Genomic DNA, 27,611 nt, shown 5'->3' on the forward strand with positions numbered 1-27,611 from the left:
GAAATTGTTTTGGAAGGAGGTAAAGAAAGTAAGGCAGTGTGAAAGGGGAAATAGTAGGGGAGTGAAAGATAGGAATAATAGATTGTTGGTGGAGAAGAGAGAGAAATTGAGGAGCTGGAAGGAGCACTTTGAGGATTTGTTGAATGCAGAGAGTGAGAGCAGTGTGAGTATAAGTGGTTGGGGAATGGCTGGGAGAAGAAGAGATGAGAGGAGGGAGGAAGAGATCAGTAGGTCGGAAGTAGTGGAAGCGATGAAGAAGATTAAGCTGGGAAAGGCCCCAGGAATTGATGGAGTGTGTGGTGAAATGCTTAGGTATGGGGGTGAGATTGTTGTGGAGTGGATATGGAAGTTGTGTAGATTGGCTTGGAAAGAGGGAAGGGTTCCAGAGGACTGGAAATCAGGTATAATTGTTCCTCTGTACAAAGGAAAAGGGGAGAGAGAAGTATGTGGTAACCATAGGGGTATTTGCCTTCTTAGTGTGACTGGTAAAATATATGGTAGAATACTCATTGATAGGTTAGGCATATGACAGAGGAGCTAGTTGGAGAAGAACAAGGGGGATTTAGGAAGGGAAAAGGGTGTGTAGATCAGATATTTGTTCTAAGATGTTTAGTGGAGAAGTATCTAGAGAAGGGAAGGAAAGTGTACGCTGCCTTCATGGACTTGGAGAAAGCTTATGACAGAATAGATAGGAGAGGTATGTGGAAGGTATTAAGAATATATGGAGTGGAGGGGAAATTGTTGAGTGCTGTGAAGAGTATGTACGAGGGAGCTAGGGCTACGGTGCGAGTGGATGGTGAGCTGAGTGAGTTCTTTGATCTCAACGTGGGACTGAAACAGGGTTGTGTAATGTCTCCATGGCTGTTTAATATATATATGGATGGGGTCGTAAAGGAGGTACAAGGTAGGGCAGTGGATGTGGGGGTGGCCCTAATGAATGAGGGTGAGATTTGGAAGCTTCCGGTGTTGCTGTTTGCTGATGATACAGTATTGTTGAGTGAAGATGAATGGGAGTTGCAAGGTTTGGTGAATGAATTTGGGGCAGTGTGTAGGAGGAGGAAGCTGAAAGTTAATGTAAACAAAAGTAAAGTTATGGTGTTTGAGAGGAATGAAGTCACAGAGTGTGCAGTGAGGTTGGATGGTGAGGATATGGAGAATGTGAGTGCATTCAAGTACTTGGGTAGTGTGATGAGTAAGGATGGAACTTTGGGGGATGAAGTACGTGAAAGGGTACAGCAGGGAAGGAAGGTTGTTGGCACGCTGAAGGCAGTGATGAGAAATAGGGAGGTGAGTATGGAAGTTAAGAAGTCACTGCATGATGGTATTGTGATCCCTACCCTGACGTATGGAAGCGAGGCGTGGACCTTGCAAGAAGGGAACAAATCAAGAGTGAGAGCAGTGGAAATGAGTTACTTGAGAGGAGCATGTGGAGTGACATGGAGGGACAGGTTGACGAATGAAGAAGTGAAGGAACGTTGTGGGGTAGATGTGGATGTGGTTGAAAAGATTAGGAGAAATACACTGAGGTGGTTTGGACATGTGGAGAGGATGGGGAGTGAGAGACTGACTAAGAGGGTGTATGTGGGTGAGGTGGAGGGAGGGAGAGGGAGGGGTAGACCGAGGATGAGGTGGAGGGATGGAGTTGAGAGGTATATGAGGGAGGGGGGGGTGAGTTGGGGGAGGGGAGTCAAATGGTGGGTGACAGAGTGACTTGGAGGCGTTTTGTCTGCGGTCACCCTTTGCGGGATTAGGGCGTCGGGCTATAGATAGATAGATAGATATTATTATATAATTCCTTATTATATATATATATATATATATATATATATATATATATATACAGTAGAACCTCTCTAGTTCGGACTATAGGGGGGAAGGGTTGTCTGAATTAGCAGATTGTCCGGACCATCAGGGTAATCTCATTCATGAGTTTTCCTTCAGGAACACCAGCCTCTAGTTTATCCAGTATTTTCACTTTACCTGCAATACTTAGTGTTACATGCTTCCTTTTAACACCTTTATTCATTGCAGAAGCTACACTTGCATTAGGGGGCATGGTAAGGAGGAATAACTTTTGAAATACAGCGTAAAAATATAAATGGTCGGTGAACTAGATGATGGAATGAATGCTAGTATGTGTTTAAACAGGCGCCCATGTTACGACCTAGCATGATCTTAGACTAAACAAGTGACGATCGCTTTCCGCACCGATACTGAAAATGACTTTAGAATTATTTTCAACATATTTTTGGAGTTTATTATTTTTAAATTTTGTCCGAATTAACAGAAATCCAGATTAACGGGGTCCGGACCAAAGAGGTTCTACTGTATATATATACACATACAGTAATCCCTCCAATATCCAACGTAATAGAGCTATAGGTAGGTCCAGATAGTAGTCCTGTCTGGATATTGGGCCCCAGCTTCTGGAATTGTACTTATGGACCCTAACTCTGAAAAACACTTATACAACTCCCTCTGGACCCAAATCACACCAGTAAGGGACATAAAAGACTAAAATAAATGCAAAAGAAGCATCTATCTATCTATCTATCTATTGCCAGACACCTCAATCCCGTTTGGGGTGGCCACAAACAAATCGCCTCCAAGTCGCCCTGTCCCCCGCCATTTCACTGCCCTGCTCCCAACTCACACCCCCCTCTCTCATATACCTCTCCACCCCATCCCTCCATCTCATCCTCGGCCTCCTCCTCCCTCTTCCCCCCTCCACCTCACTCACATACACTCTCTTCGTCAGTCTTTCACCCTCCATCCTCTCCACATGGCCAAAAGAAGCATAAAATGAGGTTTTTGAGGTAGGTTCATACAATATTCGACATTCTGGGTACTTACAAGTCCCTGGCTCCTGGACTGGTAGTTATGGACGCTAACCTAGCCTAACTCAGAAAAACACCTCCCTACTGCACATGCATAGCACCTAAGACACATCATATTCACACCAATAAGGGACATAAAAGAGTGAAATGAGGTGTTTGAGGTAAGTATAGTATGGAAAATACAGTACAGTACAGTATGAAACATTCTGCTTACTTACAGCAAGTCCATGGCCATCTCAATGAATAACCGCCTCCTCTCAGATTCTGACAGTAAGAAGGATTTCCTGATGCACTTGCAGTACACTGTTCATGAAGTCTTGCACTGAACTTAGTCATTCGCACTCAGAAGTCCATTCTCTTCACAGTGCGCACTCTTGTCTAACTTATGCTCCACTGTAACTTAATAAGTGTTGCACTCTGCACTTTAAGTCTTTCCACTCTTATAACCATTTTCTAAAGCAAAAACACACAAGTCAATTTACGTTAAATTTAGTCCAAAAATTGTTTGTCTTTTCACTCACAACTGTAAATCCTTAACACAATGCACTGTTTTTTTCACTGCACAACACTGTAAATTCCTGTGTGGTCTAGTGGAAAAGTTCTTGGCGTCTATTCACTGTCAGAGTCTGAGAGTATCGCTGGCAGGTGACCAAGGGGTGCGTCGCTGGGTCGTGGTGATGGCTTACCCACTGCAGACGACTCTGAAGACAGACGCAAACTCACGTCGAGCGGTGACTCCACCATGGCTGATGTGCTGGGCTGTGGCTTGGAGCATGAGAGCCTGTCTTGGGGAGGCAACAGAGTGGAGCCAGGGCTGGGCACAGCGGGGGTCACGGGCCTGAAAAAACTGTCAATCGTTGACTGACGCAAGGAATGACGATTCTGACGATTAATGATGCGCTACCTGAAAGCATGCACTTCCTCCACAAGTCCCAAGGGCCCCATCTCCCTGTCGCAGTCTGGGTGTTCCAGGTAGTCCAGAACGAACTCTAGGTGCTCCCGGAGTGCGCTCTGCTTGGGGATGGCTGGAGTTGTGTCATGCTGAGAGGAGTCCACATCATCATCACCGTCCTCGTCGGAATCTTCAAGCTGAGTACTGACACCTGCAACTGAAGATGCGATCTCGATATCAGACAGGGTCTGATACCCAGGATTGCCCTCGTCGTCATCCAACCACTCATGCACGTCGTCCACATCAACATCGTCGCCTGCATGGAAGTCATCCACGTCAAAACCTAGGAAATAGTACTCCACATCCATTCTGAGAAGCAGACGAGACCAACCATTTTCTAGAGTCTTGACAGGGATTTCCTTCCATGCACTGGCCCAGTTGTAGATTTCAGACTTGATGTTGTAGCGGCGAAGGTTTTCCAAAGTCCGCTGGCCTCACGTGTCCTGTCCCTCCCTGCGCTCGTCCTCGTCCTTGAGAACAACCATCACCTTGTCCAGGAACTTCCTTCGGTACAGCCTCTTCGTTGCCACGATCACTCCTTGGTCCATTGGTTGGATGAGAGCAGTCGTATTAGGTGGCAGAAACATGCACCTAATGCGGCCATTCTCAGCCACCAAGTCCTTGTCGCACGGATGGGCAGGTGCATTGTCGAGGAGAAAGAGGGCCTTTACCTGGTCGCGTGGGATTTCCAGTTTCTCTGTCTGATAATTGATGACCTCCTTGATGAAATGGCAGTGGAACCAGTCTTTGAAGATCTGGGCTGTAAACCATGCCTTCAAAGAATGGTACCAGACGACAGGAAGGACGTCCATCACCCTACGAAGACACCAAGGCTGCTTTGTGCGGCCAACAATAACAGGCTTAAGCCGGTGCATGCCGTTAGCATTGGCACAACACAAAGCAGATATCCGTTCCTTGGAGAGCTTGCAGCCAGGTACACGCTTCTTCGTCTCCTCGGTTAGAGTGTTCGTTGGCAAAGAGCGATAGAATAAACCAGTTTTGTCAGCGTTGTAGACTTGACCGAGAGTGAGGCCCTCCCTGTTGATCAAGCCCTTCACCTTGTGCCGAAACTCGTGAACTCCACCCTCGTTAGTGTCCAAAGCTTCGCCATGAGCCTTACGGTTGGTAAGGCCATGCCATAACTTAAACGCGAAGAGCCAACCCTTGGATGCCTTGAGGTTTAGGGCGTCGTGAAGCCTGGTGAACTTCTCAGCAGCAGCCTTCAGCTCCGTACCACGTACCATCACACCAGCAGCACGTTGCTGTCGATACCAAATCAACGTGGAACGGTCGACTTCAGCAAACTTGGGAGTAATTATCACCTTCCTCTCCACGTTGCGTTTGCTTCTCGATGAGAAGTCAGCCATGTACTGCATGAGTTTGTCTCGGGATCTCTTAATATCAAACAAAGTAAATCGGGCCAGGTTGAACTTGCGGAGGATGCAGGAAGAAGACCACCCCGCATCAACTTTCTCCAATATCTCCCGTTTCTTCTCCAGAGTCAACACCACTCTCTTCCTCTTCTCAGGCGGCGGGGCCATCATCACACACACGAAGGAGAGGCACGACAGCAGCAGGAGTGCCTGCAGCAGGTAAGGCACCACCACAAAAGCGAGCACGTGGGCAGCCATGACGACGAGTGTTCACTCGCAACGAGAGACAGACGGAAAGTGGGGAGGATGCAGGGGCGCTCTGGCGGACATCGGAGGAATGACGCACCACAACAAAGCTGTCCTGTGCCCCGCACACCAAGTTCAAACTATGGGCAGTAAAAAATCTCCCCCCCCCCCATTTTTTTTTGTGGTTTTTGGACCATTTTGGGAATAATGGATCCTGGAATGATTATGTCTGGTTAGTGAGGATGTTCGGATATTGGGCGTTTGGACATTAGAGGGATTACTGTATATACTGTATATATACAGTAAGCCTTTCACAAGTCGAACTATATGGGGATCTACCCTCATTCGAATTACCAAATTTTCCATCTTACCAAATTTTCACCCCCAACAATTGCTAAGACAGTACCTATTACTTGTCTTTTCAACACTAAATTAAAGAAGCATATATAAATAAATAAGTTAAATTCAGTGCATTTACTATACCTTTAACTGGTAGAAAATCATTCATAGAGGCAGTACAGACCTGTCAGCAGCTTGTGTTGGAGATGGGATTTCTATCTATCTATCTCTTGCCAGATGCCTTAATCCCATACAGGGTGGCCACAAACAAACTGCCTCCACGTCACCCTGTCCCCTGCCATTTCACTGCCCTGCTCCCAACTCACACTCCCCTCTCTCATATACCTCTCCACTCCATCCCTTCATCTCATCCTCAGCCTTCCCCTCCCCCTCCCTCTCCTCCCCTCCACCTCACCCACATACACTCTCCTCGTCAGTCTCTCACCCTCCATCCTCTCCACATGGCCAAACCCCCTCAGTGTGTTCCTCCTAATGCTTCCCATCACATCAACATTCACACCACAACGCTCCTTTATATCCTCATTCGTCAGCCTGTCTCTCCATGTGACTCCACAGGCTCCTCTTAAATAACTCATTTCCACTGCTTTCACTCTTGACTTGTGTCCTTCCAAAAACGTCCAAACTTCACTTCCATACGTTAGAGTTGGTATCACAATACTGTCATGCAGTAACTTTTTCACTTCAGTGCTCATTTCCCTGTTTCTTATCACTGCTTTCAAGGAGCCAGCAAACTTTCTTCCTTACTGTACCCTTTCTAGCACTTCACCCTCCAAACCTCCATCCTTACTCATCACACTCCCCAAGTACTTAAAAGTTCTCACATTTTCCATCTCCTCACCATTCAACCTCACTGTACATTCATTGGCTTCACCACTCTCAAAGACCATCACTTTACTCTTCCGTACATTCACCTTTAGATTCTGTTTCTTACACACACTTCCAAACTCATTCACCAAGCCTTGCAGCTCCCCTTTGTCTTCACTTAACCCCTAAAACGCAGATCGTCGCTTTTGCGACGATTGCCAAAAAGGACATAACGGAGGATCGACGCATTTGCAATTTGAGTTAATTTTGAATAAACGCGAGCAAGCATGTTCCAGCTGGTATTGTCTATCAGTACTGCCACCCTTTAGCTACAATTAGCATACTTGACCTTTGTACTACTGACCTCCGTTGTTGCCAAGTATCGCATTTCCCCCCCCCCCACCATGGCCCGGCCAGCTTGGCTGTGATATATGGCAGCACGCTGACTGCTCAGAACTGTCAATCTGCGCTTTCCTCTCACATGCAGTTTATGCTAATAGGAAACGCTTGTTTCCCCAGTTGTCACACTAGCTTTTTTTTGCGCGGTTTTCCCTGTTTAGCGTCAGTTTACCGCAGGCTTTCAAAGTGACATTATGGCGAGTTCTAGCTCTTTGCAAGTCTCCACAAGTCCTTGGGTAGTCCACGAAGGCTCAACACCTGTCTCTGGAGAAAGCTGAATGTAAGTACTATCTACCATACCAAGTATAATGTTCTAGGGTTAATCTCTGATTTTTGGGTAATATTTTTCTACAGGTACTCAGACCACGATCCAACTCCGCCACACGGGGGGGGGGTCGGCTGTCCATGGCCGCGTTTTAGGGGTTAACAACACAGTATCATCTGCAAACAACAGTCCAGGGAGTTTCCAAACACTACCCTCTCTCACTGCCCTACCTTGCATCTCTTTTATCACCCCATCCATGTACAGATTGAACAGCCATGGAGACATGACACATCCCTGTTTCAACCCAACCTTCAAAGAGAAAAATTCACTCAGTTCACCATCCACTTGCACTGCAACCTTAGCACCATCATACATACTCTTCACAGCATTCAACAACTTCCCATCTACTCCATATATTCTTAATATTTTCCACAATCCTTGTCTATCCACCCCGTCATATGCTTTCTCCAAATCCATGATGGCTGCATACAACTTCTTCCCCTTCTCTAGAAACTTTTCCACTAAAGATCTAAGAATGAGTATTTGATCTACACAACCTTCCTAAAGCCTTCCTGTTCTTCTCCAACTAATTCCTCTGTTAGTTCCCTAACTCTGTCAATAAATATCCTACCATACACTTTTCCTATTACACTAAGAAGACAAATGCCCCTATGATTACCACAGATCTAAGAATGAATATCTGATCTACACAACCTTCCTAAAGCCTCCCTGTTCTTGTCCAACTAATTCCTCTGTTAGTTCCCTAACTCTGTCATTAAATATCCTACCATACACTTTTCCTATTACACTAAGAACACAAATGCCCCTATGATTACCACACACATCTTTTTCCCCTTTTCCTTTGTACAAGGTTTTCACCCCCCAAACTGCAAAGACAATACTTATTACTTGTCTTTTCAACACTAAAGTAAAGGAGGATATACTGTACAGTGTATAAATGCATAAAGAAAGACAAAAAAATCAGTGCACCTAATTTATCTTTCATTAGAGGTAGTACAGACCCGTCGGCAGCTTGTGTTGGAGACGGAGGTGGTGGAGTTCACAATTTAACATAATATTCTAAACACTACCCAGTACAGTATTTATTTCAATGATCATTACAAATTAAACTGAACTGTAATCACTATAATAGACAGCAATGTAACACTTGCAGTAATAATAATACTGAACTTTAATCATGATCACGTAACACTAAGTCACACGCACACATTTTTTTTCATATGTCAAATTACAGTTTTCATAAACACACACACAAAGACACTATTCGGTGTCTGTGCCAAGATTACTTGAAGTGCTGGCTATCTCAAGAGCTGTAGAAGCAGAATCACTGCTGGAATCAGGAGGAGGGATAGGCCGACACCTTGGCATTGGCTCAAAAAAGTCATGAATCTTCACCTGCTTCTGCTGTGAATACTGGTGATGAATAACCAAACTTCGCAACTCCCTAACATGCATGTGAAAATTTTGTGCTTCTGCATCATCAGCATAATCCAGCCAAGATATGACAACATCCATTGCTTCATGAACTTGGGATAATTTGTATAGATTCTTGCATCCATCATCACTGTTCTCTTCCTCATTGTCATCATCTTCATCCTTCTTCCCTGCCATGGACTCAGTAATTTCTTCTTCTTTTTGGTGATGACACCAAGGATCATCTGCATTCATTTCAAGCGACTGGATGACATCATCATTAATATTCTTCTCACCGACTTTTTGCATAACTTCAAGATAATCTAAGACTTCAAAGCCAGTGAAATCAGGCATGCAGCAGACTCGTGGCCACATGTCCGCCTGGCACCACCTTTGTCCCCCTACCTCCACATCTCAGCCTACTTACATACGTGGTCTCTGCCTGAGTACAGCTTACCGAAGATTCTGTCGTGTAAAAGTTTGACTTATGAAGGGTTTACTGTATACTGTATATCTCACTCGATGTAGTGCTGCTCTCGGGTGTCTGCCCTTTCCTCTCCATCCTTCTTTCCTTCCATTCTCTTCTGTCTTTCTTTCCTTCATTCATTCCTTGTCCTGCCTACAGGTGGCTTTACACTCCCTCTTCTGTCTTTCTTTCCTTCATTCTTTCCACTTCCTTCAGCCTGTGGGTGACTCTACACTGAGTGACAAGCCAAATGGTTTCCTGTGCACCAGGAAACCATTTACCATGCTGGGTGGTAACCATATAACCAAATTTTGGCGCCTGGTGGTTTAGTGGGTAATTATATATATATAATCACCATCATCATCATCAGCCGTTTGAGTATCCACTGCGGGACCGGCCTATCCCGACCAAAGTCGGGACGATACAGCCAATGTATTTCTACCAAGTGGCTTAGGCTGTCTGGTAGAGATTGTATGTAAGGTGAGAAGTGCTTGTAAGTGTAATTGTTGTGTTGGAGTGGCTTTGGATGTGTGTGTAGTCTGTGAACCAAGTATAATCGGCCTGCACAAGCAGACTGGGTGCAAGCATTCTTTATAGTAAGAGACACTGGTTCAACCACAGCACCCCTTGTGTCCGCCAATGCAGTACGTGGCCGGGTGAACACTCCCAAAGTTTATTACCCTGGCGGGGCGCGAACCCAAGTTCACCCATGTACGAAACGCACACTCTACCACTGTACCACAGAGGCTCCATATATATATATATATTTTTTTTTTAATTGTTTCTGCTTAGTCCTCAGCAAATAATAATAATAAATTTAAAAAAAGTTGAATCAAGTTTCAATGCAACCTATAAACCTGATTTACCAATTTCCTATAATTTACAGAACCAGCTGTATAGAAAAAGGTGGTAAATACAACATATCCCTGACACATAACTGGGACTTTGTTTATAAATATATGTAGCTATCTATCTAACTGTCTACAATACGTATCTATCTGTACACAGTAAACCCTCGATATACCAAACCCTCTTTTAATGAATTTTGGTTTTAATGAACACCTTGAGCTGGCCAAACATTATGTTCATTTAACAAATTTTGTTTGGTAAAAGAATGGACATGCAGGAAATACCGATCAGCAGAACAATCAAACAAACAAACAAACACACACACACACACACACACACACACACACACACACACACACACACACACACACACACACACACACAAACACAAAATGCAAAAAGAAACCTACGCTATTTATAGGTTTGTAAATGGTAAAATGAAAGTTAAGGTCAGTATAGCAAGACTGTGCGACAGAGATGAGAGTTATGAAAGAGAAGATTTGTGCAAAATAATGAACAACAAGCTGCAGTCAGTTTAAGTACTGGAAGAGGAATTTAATGAACCTGAAATGGAAACCTGGATGACAAGAATGGCAGAAATTACAACTTACAAGAATGAGATGCTGCACATGACAAGGGACTTGGATGTGATGCAAGCAATGGGATCGGATAACATGGCTGGATGGATCCTGAATGAATGTGCTGATCAATTAGTGTAACCTGTTTATGTCATCATAAAGAGCTCTCTGGAAAATGGGCAGGTACATACAGACTGGAAAAGAGCAAATATTGTGCCAGTCTTCAAGGAAGGAGATAGGGAAGATCCACCCAACTACAGACCTGTATCTATTAGTGTTGTTTGTAAAATTTGTGACAAAATTATCAAAAAAAGATGGATTAGGTACTTAGAAAATGAAGTGATAATACCAAGATAATTCATTTTTAGGAATGGAAGATCCTGTTAAGAGTCAACTAAGTCTCTATAGTAGAGTGACAGATGTCGTACAAGAGAGAGATGGGTGGCCAGACTGCGTCTACCTAGACCTCGAGAAAGCACTTGACAGGGTGCCCTATAAGACATTGCTGTGGAAGTTGAAGACCTCTGGAGGAGTGGATGGGAAACTATTAAAGTGGATGGATGACTGTCTGGCAGAGAGGCAGATAAGAAGTCATAAGAGACAAGGTTTCACAATGGAAAGTTGTGACTATGAGTGTCCCAGGGCTCGTCTTGGCTCCAGTAATGTTTCTGATATATCCATCCAACCATCATCCAATCCTATGTTGCCCCAAGAGGGGCACAGAAGCCCAGGGCTAGGCAAGTTGGTCCTGACGTTTAAGATGAGAGTGACCAGCCTCTCTCATCCCTGAGTGACATTACATAAGCAATAAACCCCCCAACCACCCCTTGGATATAAAGCTTCACCGGCTCAATCTGATTGGAGAGCCTTAATTACCCACTAAACCACCAGGCGCCATAATTTGGTTATATGGTTACCACCCACTGTAGTAAATGGTTTCCCGGTGTACAGCAAGCCATTTGGCTTGTCACTCGGTGTCGAGTCACCCACAGGCAGAACGAACAGGAAAGAATGATGAAAAGAAAGGCAGAAGAGGGAGTGTAAAGTCACCTGTAGGTAGAAGGACGAGGAAAAAATGTGTATATATATATATATATATATATATATATATATATATATATACAGTACTCGTCAGAAGTATTCAGCGTTGTCCGCCGGGCGCGCAATACTTATGGCCCAAAAAGAATCACCCATTTTTGGGGGTAAGAATTGAGCCACAAGTTTGAGCTCCGAGCATGACGTCACGGTAGCCTGAGGCCTTCCGACACGCTGGTTGGTTCCCGCCTCAGTCGCCCACGGGCTGCCTGAGAGAGAGGAACTCCGCCGAGTGTCCCTCTCAAATTGCGCCATTTTTACCGAGTGTCCCGCAGTGTTTTGGCCTTTAAAACTTTATTATGGCACCTACCCGTGAACTATCGAGTGAAATCATATCCCAGATCATTGCTCTAAAGGAGGCAGGCCACCAGACAAAGGAAATTAGTGAATTGGTTGGTGTGGCACGATCGACAGTGCGTCGTTGGTGTGCGCGGTTTCGGGAGGAAAACAGTGGTGAAGTTCCCACAAAGAAACCGAGGTCTGGTAGGCCTATGAAAACTTCCCCAAGGTCTGTTAATGTTTTAAAACGTGCAGTGGAGTTTAATCCTCGTGTGAGTGCAAGGAAAATTAAGGAGAGCAACCCAGAAGTGTTTGGTGAGGTGTCAGTGAGAACAGTGTCTCGTAGGGTGCATGAGCTTGGTTACACAAGTCACAGACCTGTGAAAAAGCCTCTTCTCTCTAGCAGCCAGAGAATTCATAGGCTTGCCTTTGCTAATAAATATCTAAACTGGGGTGAGGAGCAATGGTTGTCAGTGTTGTGGTCTGATGAGGCAACGTTTAGTGTTACCTGTAACAGAGGAGCACGCAAAGGTAGTGACCCACTTGACCCACGGTATGTAGAAAGCACAGTTAAACATCCTAATTCACTCATGGTATGGGGTTGTTTCTCAGGGAAGGGTTTGGGGAAGCTTGTTGTACTTCCCAAGAACCTCAGAGTGAATCAGGATGTTTACCTGGAGCTTCTGTGTGATCATTTACCAGACTCCTTCGAGCTAACAGGTGCACGAGTGTTTCAGCAGGACGGTGCACCTGCTCACAAGGCCAAATCGGTCACCAATTGGCTTCATGACTGCGAGGTATCATTCATGACAGACTGGCCAGGAAATAGCCCAGACCTCAACCCGATTGAAAACCTCTGGTACCTCGTAAAGAAGAGTCTCCAAGGGAAGGACGTGAGCTCTCTGCCTAAGCTGGAAGCCGCCATTCGTGACTCCTGGGACAAAATACCGCTCCAGCACCTCAGGAGCCTCGCCCTTTCACTTCCAAGACGTCTCAGGTCCGTGAAGAAACGTAAAGGCTACCCTACGAAGCACTAATGGTAAATAAAATGCATTATTTATATGTTTTTTCAATGTTGAAAGGTTTGTTTCTCAGGAGGGACGCAGGGCGCTCCATACTTCTGACGAGCACTGTATATATAGTATATCATCTAATCCTGTGTTGCCCCATGAAGAGAGTAGAGTCTGGAGCTAGGCAAGTTAGTCCTGACATTTAAGATGAGAGTGACCAGACTCACTTATCCCTGAATGGCATTATGTGAGCAATAAACCCCAACCATCCCTTGGATACAAACCTGCACAGGCTTAATCTGATTGCAGCGCCTTAATTACCCACTAAACCACCAGGCACCGTAATCTGATTATATGGTTACCATCCAATGAAGTAAATGGTTTCCTTGTGTACAGGAAACCATTTGACTTGTCACTCAGTGTAAAGTCACCCATAGGCAGAAGGAAGAGGAAAGAATGTAGGAAATAAAAACAGAAGAGGGAGCATAACGAAGAGGAAAGAATAAAGGAAAGAAAGACAGAAGAGGAAGGAAAGAAGAGAGGAATGGACAAACACCCAAAGCAGCACTACACTGAGTGAGTGGATGATGAGTGCCCCCGCCTACCACAAAAAGGTAATACACACACACAAACACTCCTCTTCATCCTGCCAAACACCACATCAACCTCTGGGTGACCAGCAACATGGAACCATAAACAGAGCATTTACTGAGAAGGGGAGCCATTTAGACCTAGTTTTATGTTCTTGTGTGCGACTGTATGACCGAACGACGCTCTATATTTAACAATCTTTGTTCAGTAAAAGCCACGATGCCTTGGAAATTACTGAACAATATGGTGTTCGGCTTTAACGTCAAGGGTCTGGTATTGATTAGTTCATTATAACAAGGGTGCACTGTACTAAAGGGAAAAGGGTGTAACTGTTACCATGCGGCCATAGATGAGAATGGGCTTGTTGCATGAGTCACAAATGTGTATGCGTGGTGAAAGCACTTTCTCCCCAATCAGGTTGACGGGGTGGTCCCAGGAGAGACGCAGCATGGGTGCCGGTGGGCCGCGGTCCAGTGTTGTGAATGTAGGTGCTTCCAGGGATGAGATGTCACAATCCTGGTCGTCTGGAGAAGGGACATGATTCAGTAAGTCTAAAAAAAACATAACTATACATTTACCAGACATGAGTAAGTAAGTAAAACACAGTAACTTTACATTTACCAGACATGATTCTGTAAGAAAATAAAGGAAAAAAGAAAAAAAGTAACTTTACCTATACCAGACATGATTCTGTAAGAAAAAGAAAGAAAGAAAAAAAAGTAATTTTACCTTTACCAGACATGATTCAGGAAGAAAACAATACTTTTACCAGATCTGATTCAGTATGGAAAAATATAACTTTACTTTTAAAGGACATCATTCAGTTAGGAAAAAACTGTAACTACTTTTAACAGACATGTCAGGAAAAAAAAAAAAAGAGTAAGGAAGAAAATAACTTTACTTTTACCAGTCATGAATCAGTATATCTATCTATTGCCAGACGCCTCAATCCCATACGGGGTGGCCACAAACAAATAGCCTCCATGTCGCCCTGTCCCCCGCCATTTCACTGCCCTGCTCCCAACTCACACACCCCTCTCTCATATACCTCTCCACCCCATCCCTCCATCTCATCCTCAGCCTCCCCCTCCCTCTCCCACCTCCCTCACATAACTCTTCTTGTCAGTCTCTCACCCTCCATCCTCTCCACATGGCCAAACCACCTCAATGTGTTTCTCCTAACGCTTCCTATTACATCCACCAAACATGATTAAGTAAAGAAAAAATGAATGTAACTTTACTTTTACCAGAAATTATTCCGTAAGTGAAAAAACACATCTTTACTTTTACCAGCCACAATTCAGTTATGAAAAAGAGTAACTTACTTTTACGAGACATGGCTCCATGAGTCACAAGCCATAACTTTACTTTTACTGGACATGCTTCAGTTAAAGACCAAAAACCATAAGTCTTACTGAACATGATTCAGTAACATGATTCAGTAAGTCAAAAACTGTAACTTTACTGTGGTGGCTGATGTAAGTGGGTTGCTTTGCTGCTCTACTGCACAAAAATCCCTCGACTCCTTCCCAATCCCCCAAAAGGAGAGAAGGAATAATGAAGAACTAGCACCAGGCCATAATATGGCTATATGGCACTATGGCGGAAGGGAGCAGGGGGAATAATCAAATTAAATGTACAATGTGAAGAGCAGCTTGAAAAGTGTTAATGGTGGAAACAGAAACAGTGGAAGAGTCACCTAAGAAATCAGTAGTTAGTGGAGGCCGATAAGGTGGGGAAAGGAAGGGGAAAGCTGAGATACGGTGTTGAAATGTAGACATGAAATCAAGAAAAAAGTAATGAATAGGCAGTCCCTCCAAAAGGCAAATGGTGGTATACAGGAAAGGGCAACTTCAGTCTGCAGTCCATGAGGTTCACATTCTGATGAGCCTGGGGTTGTAACTACTACTACTACTGCTACCAGACATTATTCCATTGGTCTCAAACGGCACAATCTGACCAGAATAACCAACAGACTAATTTTTCTATAATTTTTACAGTTTCCCTTTCTTCTTATCAACAGCATCATCATCATCTTCAATGCCCAACCTGTCTCCAAGCAAGGGCAAACTCGCTATCTCAAATACACCTGATCTAGTATGCAAGAATTCTGATGCAGTCTTTAAAAATAAATCAATAAATAAATAACTACAGTACTAGGAACTACTTGTTGCTTATTTGTGGGAACATAACAAGGTGAGAGCTGACCATAATAATATCGTTAGATGTTCTAAATTTACTGTTTTATTTTGAATGGCAAGTTTCTTCTTTTTTCTTTTGTTAGATTGCAACTGAATGTATGCATATTGAGGAAGCTGTAATTGAAATGGAAAGGAATTTATACTACTTTGTCATTTAATACCTTTCAAACTCTCAACTGCTTCTCCTCCTCTTCCTTCCACTTCTCCAAAATATAGTCTATCCTCACATAAAGTTTAGGATGTGTGCTGGCCAAATGCTACTTTAAGTGAAAAACTTTGAGATATATTTCTGATTCATGATTAAGAGTATTAAAAAAAACTAATTTCTGACTACAGAGCAACTTTATAAGAAATCATGAGTAACTTAACATGAAGGCAAGATGTCAACCAATCAGCAACTTCATAATGAAACAACTTTAAACAGAAGTTAATTCCACTGTTCTATTACCTTCTTCCAGGCTAACTCTATTATTCCACACTCTTCTTCCACACTAACTGTACTCTTCCACTCTTCTTCCACAATAACTGTACTCTTCCATTCTCCTTCCACACTGACTGTACTCTTCCACCCTCTTTCAAACTACACTGTGTATCACTCTCTTCTTCCACACTAACTGTACATTTCCACTCGTCTTCCAAACTAATTGTACTACTCCATTCCCTCCTTCCACATTAACTACTGCATTATATCTATACCTTATGGTTTTAATATGGATGGTTTGCATCAATAACATACAAATCCATACCATGGTGTAATGTACAGAATAAAGTGCTAAGCAAGAGGTGTTAAAAAATCTCCAAAGCTACCTCTACAACATTTGGTTTATTTTTACCTGAGGGAACTGGACTACTCTCATAACTAGAACAATCTGACAACACTTGCCCATAAACTAAGCTGAAAGGAGGCAGAGATCATCATCTATCTATCTATCTATTGCCGGACGCCATAATCCCGTAAGGGGTGGTCATTTGACTTTGAGTTATTTGTTTTACGGGGAGGGGCACTAACCCTCCACCAACCCACTTGCTCACACGTACGGAGCACGTATGGTTTGGTTATATGGTTACCACCCAGCGTTGTAAATGGCTTCTTGGCTTACAGGAAACCATTTGGCTTGTCACTCAATGTCAAGCCACCTGTAAAGGAAAGAAAAGCAATAAGAAGTGACAGGAAAGATGGGAGAAATAGGAAGAGAGGAGGGCAGGCACAGAAAAAGAATGATAAATGCTAAGGAAGAAGTAGGCAGCACTACATCGAGTGGATGATGGTCACCACCACCTACCACTGGATCATCATCAGGTTGAATATATATATATATATATATACACATATATTTATAGTATATACACTATATGTATATTATATAAGATATATTATATAAATTTTATACATATACAGCTAATCCTTGAACAATGCATTTTTGTACTTACACGGTCAGCATAATGCAACAGGTCATAATCAACACAGGGAAAATCTCAAGCTTACACTGGAAGTGTCAGCTGGTCTGGCAACACAATTTAAAAGTTGCGTGTAGTGAAGTAACTCACCAGACTTGCCATGATTGGCCAGCTTACATCAGGGTACCTGTCCTGGGCACATACCCACATACTCAGTCCTTTTTCATGTCTCACTGAGTTCTACCTGTGTTTGAGTGTTGAGCGAGGACACCGACTCTTAGTTATGTCGCGTGATCAGCCCAAGCCAACCAGAAAGTGACGCATCTTCACGTATGCCCAGAAGTAAGAGATAGTAAAGAGTTAGAGCAGGGAAAGAGGCAGGTACAAATGACAAAAAAAACATGGCATGAATGAAAGCACCACTGAAGGTTCAACTTATGAAGAAGGATGTGCAGGAGCAGCAACATCTCAACAATGACAACAACAATACTGGGGGTGGGGGAGCCGGGGGAGAGTGTCACGGAGCTATGCATCGACGACACACAAGTACCCAGCCTAACTTTTGTTTTTGTTCATGCTATTCCAATACCATTCATGTCTGTAATTACAACAGTTATATCTCTTTCAGTGTTTTACCTGATGGTGAGTATATGTAGGGTGTAATTTAAGTGGGCTAGGGTGGAAGAAGGGGTAACAGTGGGAGTTTTGGAAAGCTGCCAGAACACATTGTACCATTATACATGCAAACATATTGTTTGAGTAACGTGTGTTCAAGTACAACGGTCCTTGTCCAGTCCATATCATCCATGTTACTCAATGACTGTGTGTGTGTGTGTGTGTGTGTGTGTGTGTGTGTGTGTGTGTGTGTATATACTGTATATATATATATATATATATATATATATATATTATATATCATTCATTCATTCATCATCAACTCTTACGTTAACCCATGAGGAATGTAAGAACCCAGGGCTAGGAAAGTTGGTCTTGACATTTAAGATGAGAGTGGCCAGCCTCACTCATCCCTGAGTGGCATTCAGTGAGCAATAAACCCCAACCATCCCTTAGATACACACCTTCACCGGCTCAATCCAACTGGTGTGCCGTAATTACCCACTAAACCACATAACGTACGTATAAATATATTATACATATAATGTATGTATATATATTAGTTCTAGAGAAACCGGGCCAAAGACTCACACTGCTTGGCCTTTGGGGGCTGATTCTCGTCTGGGGTTGGCTGCTCCTCCTCCTCCTCACTCTCAATCTGTCAGGACATAAACATTAAATACAGTACCATTTTACTCCCTGCAAGGAATCTGTTCAAGAGACCCTTTGTCATGTACAGTACAGTATTACTGAAACATAATTGCGATATTTCCCAATTAATATTCCACCAAAAGAAATATTTATACATAATAAAATCACTCCACAAATTATGAAAAATAAAGCACACAAGAAAAGCAACAGTAAAATATGAGATCTCTGTGTGGAGGTGATATTTACAGTACAATACTGTGACAAAATATTATCAATTCAGATGTGTATTTTCTTGTGATTAAAATTTCCTGGTGGTGGTCATCATTTACTTCTTTTATCACTCATTCTTTTTGCATTCAAAGGCTCCAGTATGCTTGCATGCGTTGGCCTTGGTCAGTTAATGATGGCTCTCCACGCTGCCCAATCTCTGGCAGCCTTCCTATTCAGTCCCTCATCCTTTAGGTCACATTCTAAGACCTTGTCCAAGGTCTTGATTGGTCTGCCCTATCGTTACCCTACCCATGACATTTACATTCACAGAGAGCGAGAAGTGTTAATGTTGGGGGCACTGTTGCAAAAGGCAGACCGAAAAAGGTGTAGGACGAGGTTGTACTGTAGAGTGTGACCTCAGAAATAAGGGACTGAATAAGAAGGCTACCAGAGATCGAGCACCGTGGACAGCCACCATTAGATGACCAAGGCTAAGGCATGCAAGCATGTTGGAGCCTTTATAAACAAAATTATAAACATACACACATACATCATTTAATCCTGTATTGCTCTATGAGGAGTGTAGTGGCCCAGAGCTAAGAAAGTTGGTTCTGACATTTAAGATAAGAATGATCAGCCTCAATCATCCCTGAGTGGCATTATGTGAGCAATAAATCCCAACCACCCTTTGGATATAAACTGACACAGGCTCAATCCAAAATGAACTACTCTCCTATCAGCCCTCCTGGCCAGAAAATAATCAATCTGGCTACTATTACTCCCAGACTTACAAGTGATCAGTCTACTCATCATTTTCCTGACAAAAGTGTTGCACACAACTGTGTTCATTGCCTCCCTGCCCTGAACTACAGTATCTTTTCCTCTTCCACATTCCTCATACCATATGTGCATTCCCCATGCAGTTCTACATATCCTTAAGATATTGCCCACCATCCATCCATCAACCATTCCTATGTTGCCCTATGAGAGGCACAGAAGCCCAGGGCTAGGCAAGTTGGTCCTGATATTTAAGATGAGAGTGACCAGCCTCACTCATCCCTGAGTGGCATTATGTGAGCAATAAACTCCAACCACCCCTTGGATATAAACCTAGACAGGCTCAATCTAACTGGAGCACCTTAATTACCCACTAAACCATCAGGTGCCACAATTTGGTTATATGGTTACCATCCAGTGTAGTAAATGGTTCCTGGTGTACAGGAAACCATTTTGCTTGTTGCTCAACGTAGAGTCATCCATAGGCTGGAGAAAGAGGAAAGAATGAAGGAAAGAAAGACAGAAGAGGGAGTGTAAAGTCACCCGTAGGCAGAAGGAAGAGGAAAAAATGAAGGAAAGAAAGAAAGACAGAGGAGGAAGGAAGGAAGAGAGGAAAGAGCAGACATCTAAAGCAGCACTACACTAAGTGAGTGGATGGTGAGAGCATCAATCTACCACCAGTGCACACACATTACCATTTCAATCCACACCTAAAACTAAAGTCTTATCATCCCCCATACCACGAACCACGTCTCAAACATCCAAGAATCAGTCGTTTTCATTATCATCCCAGCCAACCTGTGGAGCATTTGCCAATATTACTGAGACCAGGAGTTTTCCAAATAATATTTTCAGTGCTATAATTCTTTCATTTACTCTCATTACATTCATAACACATTCCACCCATTTCTCTTTGACAAGCACACCACACCACCATATCTGTCCAGATTTCCATTCTGAAATTACTTATACTGCAATCCTACCCAACAAACATCTTCGCTGATTCTCTCCTAAACCTTACTTTCAGCAAACAGCAGACATCTATTGTTCTCCTGCTCAAAGTCTCCACCACTCCCCCCTGCCCCCCCTACCCTTAAAGTTACCCACATGCCAAGATGCCACTCTGAACCCCTTGCATGATTTAATTTCCTAAGGCTTGCTTTTTACACTTACCTCCAATACAGTCATAGTGGGTATGTAATGGAAACAAATCATAAGCCCTGTCCATACACACAGCCCCGAGTCCGGGCAGGAGATCAGGGACCCATAGCCATTGTCAGTGGCTGTGGCAGTGACCTCAGGGCACCTTGCCATGACAGCTACAGGGATACCTCCATGTGCACCTTGGTATTGTAACTGTCCGGCCATTATGCACTCGGTGAGCAGGCAGCCTCCAGGGGTGCTACTCCCAGATTCAGGCCCCTCTCTACTGGGCAGCAGCAGCAGACTGGAAACTGCAGTGCCCAGTACCCTCTGGCACAGATCTGTGCCCCTCCCATTTCAGACCCAAAACTGTGCCAACAAAGCCTGCATCATGCCTCCCCTCAAGTCTGCCACAAGTTAGCTAGGGCAAAGTTTTCTGGCTGCATGCCCTTGCAGGCACCAAACCCTGTGATGTAGTAGGGTATGATGTGTAGTATGTAAAGTACAGTACATGTAATGCAGTGTATAAGACAGCTAAAGAAGTGTGTCTGGGGGAGTATGCTGACCTACTCTCCATGTCTGTGACACTGGAAAGGTCAGTAATGGAGGATTGTCAGGAGAGACTTAAAGGTTAGGGAAACAGGAGCTCCAGCCCTCCTATCACCAGGTTTTCCATCTTTCTCGAGAGTACCACCCTGATCAGCTGATGCAACAGTGTACTCCCTGTAAAATAATAGCTATAATAATCTATCTCTCTATCTATTGCCAGATGCCTTACTCCTGTAAGGGGTGGCCACAAACAAATCACCTCCATGTTAGGAGGAGGCCGTAGCACGGGCCGAACAGGGTAGTACTCCCGAGGGGAATGGGAATGCTGGTGATAGGGAGAGCTGGAGCTCCTGTTTCACTAGCTATCTAACCATCCCCCTTTGCTGACCTTTTCAGTGTGACAGTAACATGGAGAGTAGACCAGCATACTCTCCCAAACATTTCCTCTAACTATCTATGCACTACACCACATGCACTTTACATTTCACACAACGTATCCCACTACGTTACAGGGGTTGGCGCCAGCAAGGGCATGCGACCAGAAAACTCTGCCCCCGCTACCTAGTGGCGGACTTCTGGGGGGAGGCGTGGCGGGGGTTCCGCCGGCATAGATCATGGGTCCAGGGCGAGATGGGGCTCGGGCCTGTGCTAGAGGGTACAGGGCATTGCGGTTCCCAGGCTGCCGCTCCGCCCAATAGAGAGGGGCCGAACCTGGGAGTAGCGTCCCAGGAGGCTGCCCTATCAGTGGGTGTATAATGGCGGGATAGTTGCAGTGCCAAGGCAGCTGGAGGGTGTCCCTGCAGCTGTCCTGGCAGGGTGCCCCGAGGCCACTACCACAGCCACTGGTAAGCTGGTGGGCTAGGGGTCCCAGATCCATTGCCTGGACCTGGGATTGTGCGGTGAGTGGGACCTGTGCTGTGTCCACATTTATTAATACTGAAGATGACAAAACAAAAAGGTTTCAAAGCAAGCCTGAGGACAGTAAATCACCCATGGGGATGAGGTGGGTTCATGGAATGTGGGAAGTTTGAGGAGGAAGAGCAGGGGAAGTCGTTGAGGCATTCAGTAGGAGGTGGGTGGACGTGGCGTGTTTGCAGGAAGTCCGGTACAGGGGTGGATCAGCCAGAAAGATTGTTGGGAAGGACTGTTGCTATAAGTTGTTTTGGCAGGGGAGGACAGACGGATATGGAAGTGTTGGTGTGATGGTTGCGGAGAAATGGGTGGAATATGTTATGAATGTTTTGAGAGTAAGCGATAGGATATTGGTTGTGAAAATTCTGTTGGGAAGAAAGATAGCTGTGATTATATCGGCATATGCTCCACAGGCAGGATTGGATGAATCAGAGAAAGATAGATTTTGGGATGATTTAATACGTGTAGTGGGTGGTATGCGGGATGATGAGATAGTGATTTTGGGAGGGGACTTAAATGGTCATGTAGGTGAAGCAGCCCAAGGTTATGAAGGAGTGCATGGGGGATGTGCATATGGTCTAAGGAATACAGAAGGGGAAAGGATACTCGAGTTTGGGGAGGCAACGGACATGATTGTGTGCAACACATATTTTAGGAAAAGAGACAGTAGGTTAATTACGTATGAGTCTGGGGGAAATAGCAGTCAGATAGATTATTTTCTGGTTAGGAGGGCCGATAGGAGGTTAGTGAGGGATGTTAAAGTTATAGGAAGTGAGGAGTGTGTGCAGCAGCACAAACTATTGATTTGTGATATGGTGCTTAAAGAACAAATGATGAAAAAGAGGACTTATGTACCTAGAAGGAAAATATGGAAGCTGAAAAACCAAGTACAGTAGTAAGGGATGCCTTCTATAGCGAGTTGAGGAGAGTGGTGGCTGAACAGGGAGCTGTAGACAGAGGCGTTAATGAACAGTACAGAGCCCTCAAGAACAATTTCTTGAGAGTTACTGATGTAACATGCGGCTGGACAAGAGGACCACCAAGACATAAAGTAACTTGGTGGTGGGATGAGGGTGTAGAAGCTGCAATTAAGGAGAAAAGAAGGCTTTTCCGGGAATGGAAGAAGGGTGGTAGCAAAGAGGAATATTTGGCTGCCAAGCGTAGGGCTAGGAGAGAGGTATACAGGGCAAAGTCTGAGTCACAGAGACAATTACTTGATAACCTAAATCATGGGGAAAGGAATAATATATTTAGGGTGGCAGGTCAGGTGAAGAGGGATAATCGGGATATCATAGGTGAGCAGTGTGTGAAGAATGATGAAGGAAGGGTAGTGGTGAACAGTGAGGATATTAAAGATGCATGGAGAGAGCATTATAACCGGTTGTTGAATGAGGAGTTTGACTGGGACAGGGAAGGTTTGGAGCCAGCAGATCCAGTGTCTGGCCCTTGGCCTTTGATTGATACTGCTACTGTGAGTGAAGCAATAGGCAGGATGAGGGTGGGGAAGGCAGCAGGTGTGTCTGGGTTGACTGCCGAAATGTTGAAGGCCTCAGGCGATATAGGGGTGAGTTTAGTCACTGACCTGATAAATAGGATTATTTATGAGTGTGTTGTCCCAGATGATTGGCTGAAGAGTGTAATTGTAAATGTGTATAAAGGGAAGGGTGATGCCCCGGAAAGAGGGAATTATAGAGGTATAAAGCTTTTAGATCAGATAATGAAGGTAATGGAGAGAGTTTTAGAAGGTATGATTAGAGAAAGAGTGAATATTGATGAGATGCAGTTTGGGTTTATGCCAGGTAGGGGGACCACTGATGCCATATTCATTGTTCGACAGCTTCAGGAAAAATATATTGGTAGGAGAAGGGATCTTTATTTTGTTTTTGTTGATTTGGAAAAGGCCTTTGACAGAGTCCCTAGAGAGGTGGTGAAGTGGGCACCCCCCCAGCTTGGCTTGGAGGAGTGGCTGGTTAGGGTGGTTATGGCCATGTATGTGGGTGCTCACACCCAGGTGAGAGTGAATGGAGATTTGAGTGATGAGTTTTCCGTGAATGTTGGTGTGCATCAGGGGTCAGTCTTGAGTCCCATGTTGTTTATCATGGTACTTGAAGCCCTTTCACGTGACTTTAGAAACGGACTCCTGTGGGAGTTGTTGTATGCTGATGATTTGGTGTTGATTGCAGAAAATGAAAGGGAGGCGGAGGAAAGGTTTAGGAAGTGGAGAGATGGTATGGGGCAAAAGGGTTTAAGGGTAAATGCAGATAAAACAAAAGTGATGATATCTAGGGTTGGTGGCGGTACTGTCAAAGACGAGGGAGAGTGGCCATGTGCAGTTTGCCACAAGGGCGTGGGAAGTAATTCCATCTTGTGCGGTGTGTGTGATAAATGGGTGCATAAGAGATGTAGTGGTATCAGAGGTAGACTGCGAGACAATGCTGATTTTATGTGTAAGGCGTGCCGGGGTGAGCAGGTGGAGATCGTCAGAAGTGAAAGAATTGAACTTGCTGGTGAATCTCTTGAGTGTGTGGAAGAGTTTTGTTATTTAGGAGACATGTTGTGTGCTGGAGGTGGGGCTGGAGCTAGCTCTGTGGCTAGGGTGAGAAGTGGTTGGAAGAAGTTCAGGGAGCTCTTGCCTCTCCTGACATTGAGGGGGCTCTCCCTACGTGCTAAGGGGTCTTTGTATGCAGCGTGTGTTAGGAGTGTAATGCTGTATGGCAGTGAGACCTGGGCAGTGAAGGAGGAAGACATTCGCCAGCTCAGACGTACAGAAATGACAATGATTAGGTGGATGTGCAGTGCGTCCCTGCGTCCAAGGCCTGGAGGGGCTGGGTTTACAATGGAAGAGTTGAGAGGTAGGATGGGACTGGAGTGTATTGGTGTTGTGATGAGGAGAGGTAGATTGAGGTGGTTTGGACATGTGGAGAGGATGGGGGATGATAGTTGGGTGAGGAAGGTGAGAAGTGTTAATATTGGGGGTGGGGTCATGAGGGGTAGACCGAGAAAGACATGGGACGAGGTCATTAAGTGTGACCTTAGGGTTAAGGGACTGAACAGGGAGGCTGCAATGGATCATGCAGCATGGAGAGCCGCCATTAGGTGACCAAGGCCGACACATGCAAGCATGTTGGAGCCTTTAAAAACGAAAACGTCACCCTGTCCCCTGCCATTTCACTGCCAAGCTCCCAGCTTACACCCCCCTCTCTCATATCTCTCTCCACTCCATCCCTCCATCTCATCCTTGGCCTCCCCCTCCCTCTCCCCCCCTCTACCTCACTCACATAGACTCTCCTTGTCAGTCTCTCACTCTCCATCCTCTCCACATGGCCAAACCACCTCAGTGTGTTTCTCCTAACAGTTCCTATTACATCCTCATCCACACCACAGCACTCCTTCACATCCTCATTTGTCAGTCTGTCTCTCCATTGACTCCACATGCTCCTCTCAAACAACTCATTTCCACTGCTCTCACTCTTGACTTCTGTCCCTCCAACAAGGTCCAAGCTTCACTTCCATACATTAGAGTCGGTATCACAATACTGTCATGTAGTAACTTTTTTACTTCCATGCTCACTTCCCTGTTTCTTATCACTGCTTTCAAGGAACCAGCAACCTTTCTTCCATGTTGCACCCTTTCAAGCACTTCAACCTCCAAACTTCCATCCTTACTCATCACACTACCCATGTACTTAAATGCACTCAAATTTTCCATTTCCTCCTCATCCAACCTCACTGTACATTCACTAACTTCACTTCTCTTGAAGACGATAACTTTACTCTTCCCTACATTAACCTTTAGATTCTGTTTCTTACACACTCTCCTAAACTCATCCACCAAGCCTTGCAGCTCCTCTTTGTCATCACTTAACAACACAAATTATCTGTGCAAACAACAGTACAGGGAGTTTCCAAACACTGCCCTCTCTCATTAGGGCCACTCCAACATCCACTGCCCTACCTTGTACCTCTTTTATAACCCCATCCATATACAGACTGAACAACCATCGAGACATGACACATCCCTGTTTCAATCCAACCTTCAATTAGAAAAATTCACTCACTTCATTATCCATACGCATTGCAGCCTTATCACCCTAATATATACTCTTCACAGCATTCAACAACTTCCCATCTACTCCATATATTCTTAATACTTTCCACAATCCTTATCTATCCACCCTGTCATATGCTTTCTCCAAATCCATGATGGCTGCATACAACTTCGTTCCTTTCTCTAGAAACTTTTCCACTAGAGATCTAAGAATGAATATCTGATCTACGCAACTTCTTCCCTTTTTAAAACCTCCCTGTTCTTCTCCAACTAATTCCTCTGTTATTTCCCTAACTCTGTCAGTAAGTATCCTATCATATACTTTTCCTTTTACACTAAGAAGACAGATGCTCCTATGATTGCCACACACTTCATTTTCACTTGTACACGAGAATAGTTATACCTGACTTCCAATCCTCTGGACTCTACCTTTCTCCCAGGCCAATTTGCACATCTTCCACATCCATTCTACCACTATCTCTCCCCAATGCTTTATCATTTCACCACACACTCCATCAATTTCTGGGGCTTTTCCCATTTTGACTTTCTTCATTGCTTCCACAACTTCCATCCTACTGATTTCTTCCTCTCTTCTCACATCCCTCCTTCTCCCAGCCATTCCCCTGCCACTTATACTCACATTATTTTCATTCTCTATGTTCAACACTTCCTTAAAGTGTTCTCTCCATCTGCTCACTTTTTCTCCCTTCTCCACTAGTAATCTACCATTTTTATCTTTTACTCCCCGACTAACTTCATTGCCGTCCTGTCTAACTCTACCTCTTTCCAGAACATTTTCTTACAGTCCCTCTACTTTACCCTCAAATTCCTTCCACATGCCTCATCCACTCTCTTCTTACTCTCTCTTACTAATCTTTTCACCTCTCTCTTCCTCTCTACATATAACTCACTCTTCCGTCGCTCAACTTCTTGCACGCCCATGTTTCTTATCCACTCACTATATGCTTTCTTCTTTTGTGCCACAGTCTGTCTCACCTCTTCATTCCACCATGCTGTTCCTTGCACCCTCTTTCATATTCTCTTCACCCCACACACCACCTCACATGCTCCACAGATTTCTTCAGTGAATATCTTGCACACACCTTCCACGCCCCCCATCTGCTCCAATCCATATTTACCCAATCGCTCCTCCACTTCTCTCTTATATTCTGCCTTTTTCTCATGCTCTTGTAACCTTTCCACTCTCTTTGCATATACTACTTCCTCTCGTCCTTCCCTTCTATTTCTCCATTTCACTTGGACCTTGATTCTCATACCCACCAAGTGGTGGTCAGAAAGTCCACTCCCCCAACCTCTATATGCCTTGCATCCATTACACACCTTTGCATCCTTTCATCCACACACACCCATAATCAATCACTGCCTTAAATTCATTCAGTTCACCACCCACCTTACTCAACACTCGCCATGCACATGGGTCTGCCTTTCAATGGGATATGATGGTGGTGTGATAATGTATTATTAATCTTGGAAAAAAATTATACGGTACTAAGTTCCATGTGGAGAGGATGGAGGGTGAAAGACTGATGAAGAGAGTGTATGTGAGCG

General features: G+C 44.3%; 1 protein-coding gene across 1 annotated transcript in view; it reads right to left on the reverse strand.

The window, feature by feature from the left end:
* The window catches only part of LOC145394685 (uncharacterized), a 45,894-nt gene that overhangs the window by 14,772 nt on the left and 3,511 nt on the right, over window positions 1-27,611 (reverse strand). The window contains exons 3-4 of the mRNA XM_080268460.1: window positions 18,344-18,410; window positions 13,875-14,062 (exon numbers count right to left, since the gene is read on the reverse strand). Coding sequence (XP_080124586.1) covers window positions 13,875-14,062; window positions 18,344-18,410 — 255 coding nt within the window. The remainder of the gene's footprint in view (window positions 1-13,874; window positions 14,063-18,343; window positions 18,411-27,611) is intronic.

Source organism: Coenobita brevimanus, chromosome 28 (genome assembly GCF_032717465.1).
Source record: "Coenobita brevimanus isolate Jiangsu-jjx chromosome 28, ASM3271746v2, whole genome shotgun sequence".
Classification (NCBI taxonomy): Eukaryota; Metazoa; Arthropoda; class Malacostraca; order Decapoda; family Coenobitidae; genus Coenobita; species Coenobita brevimanus.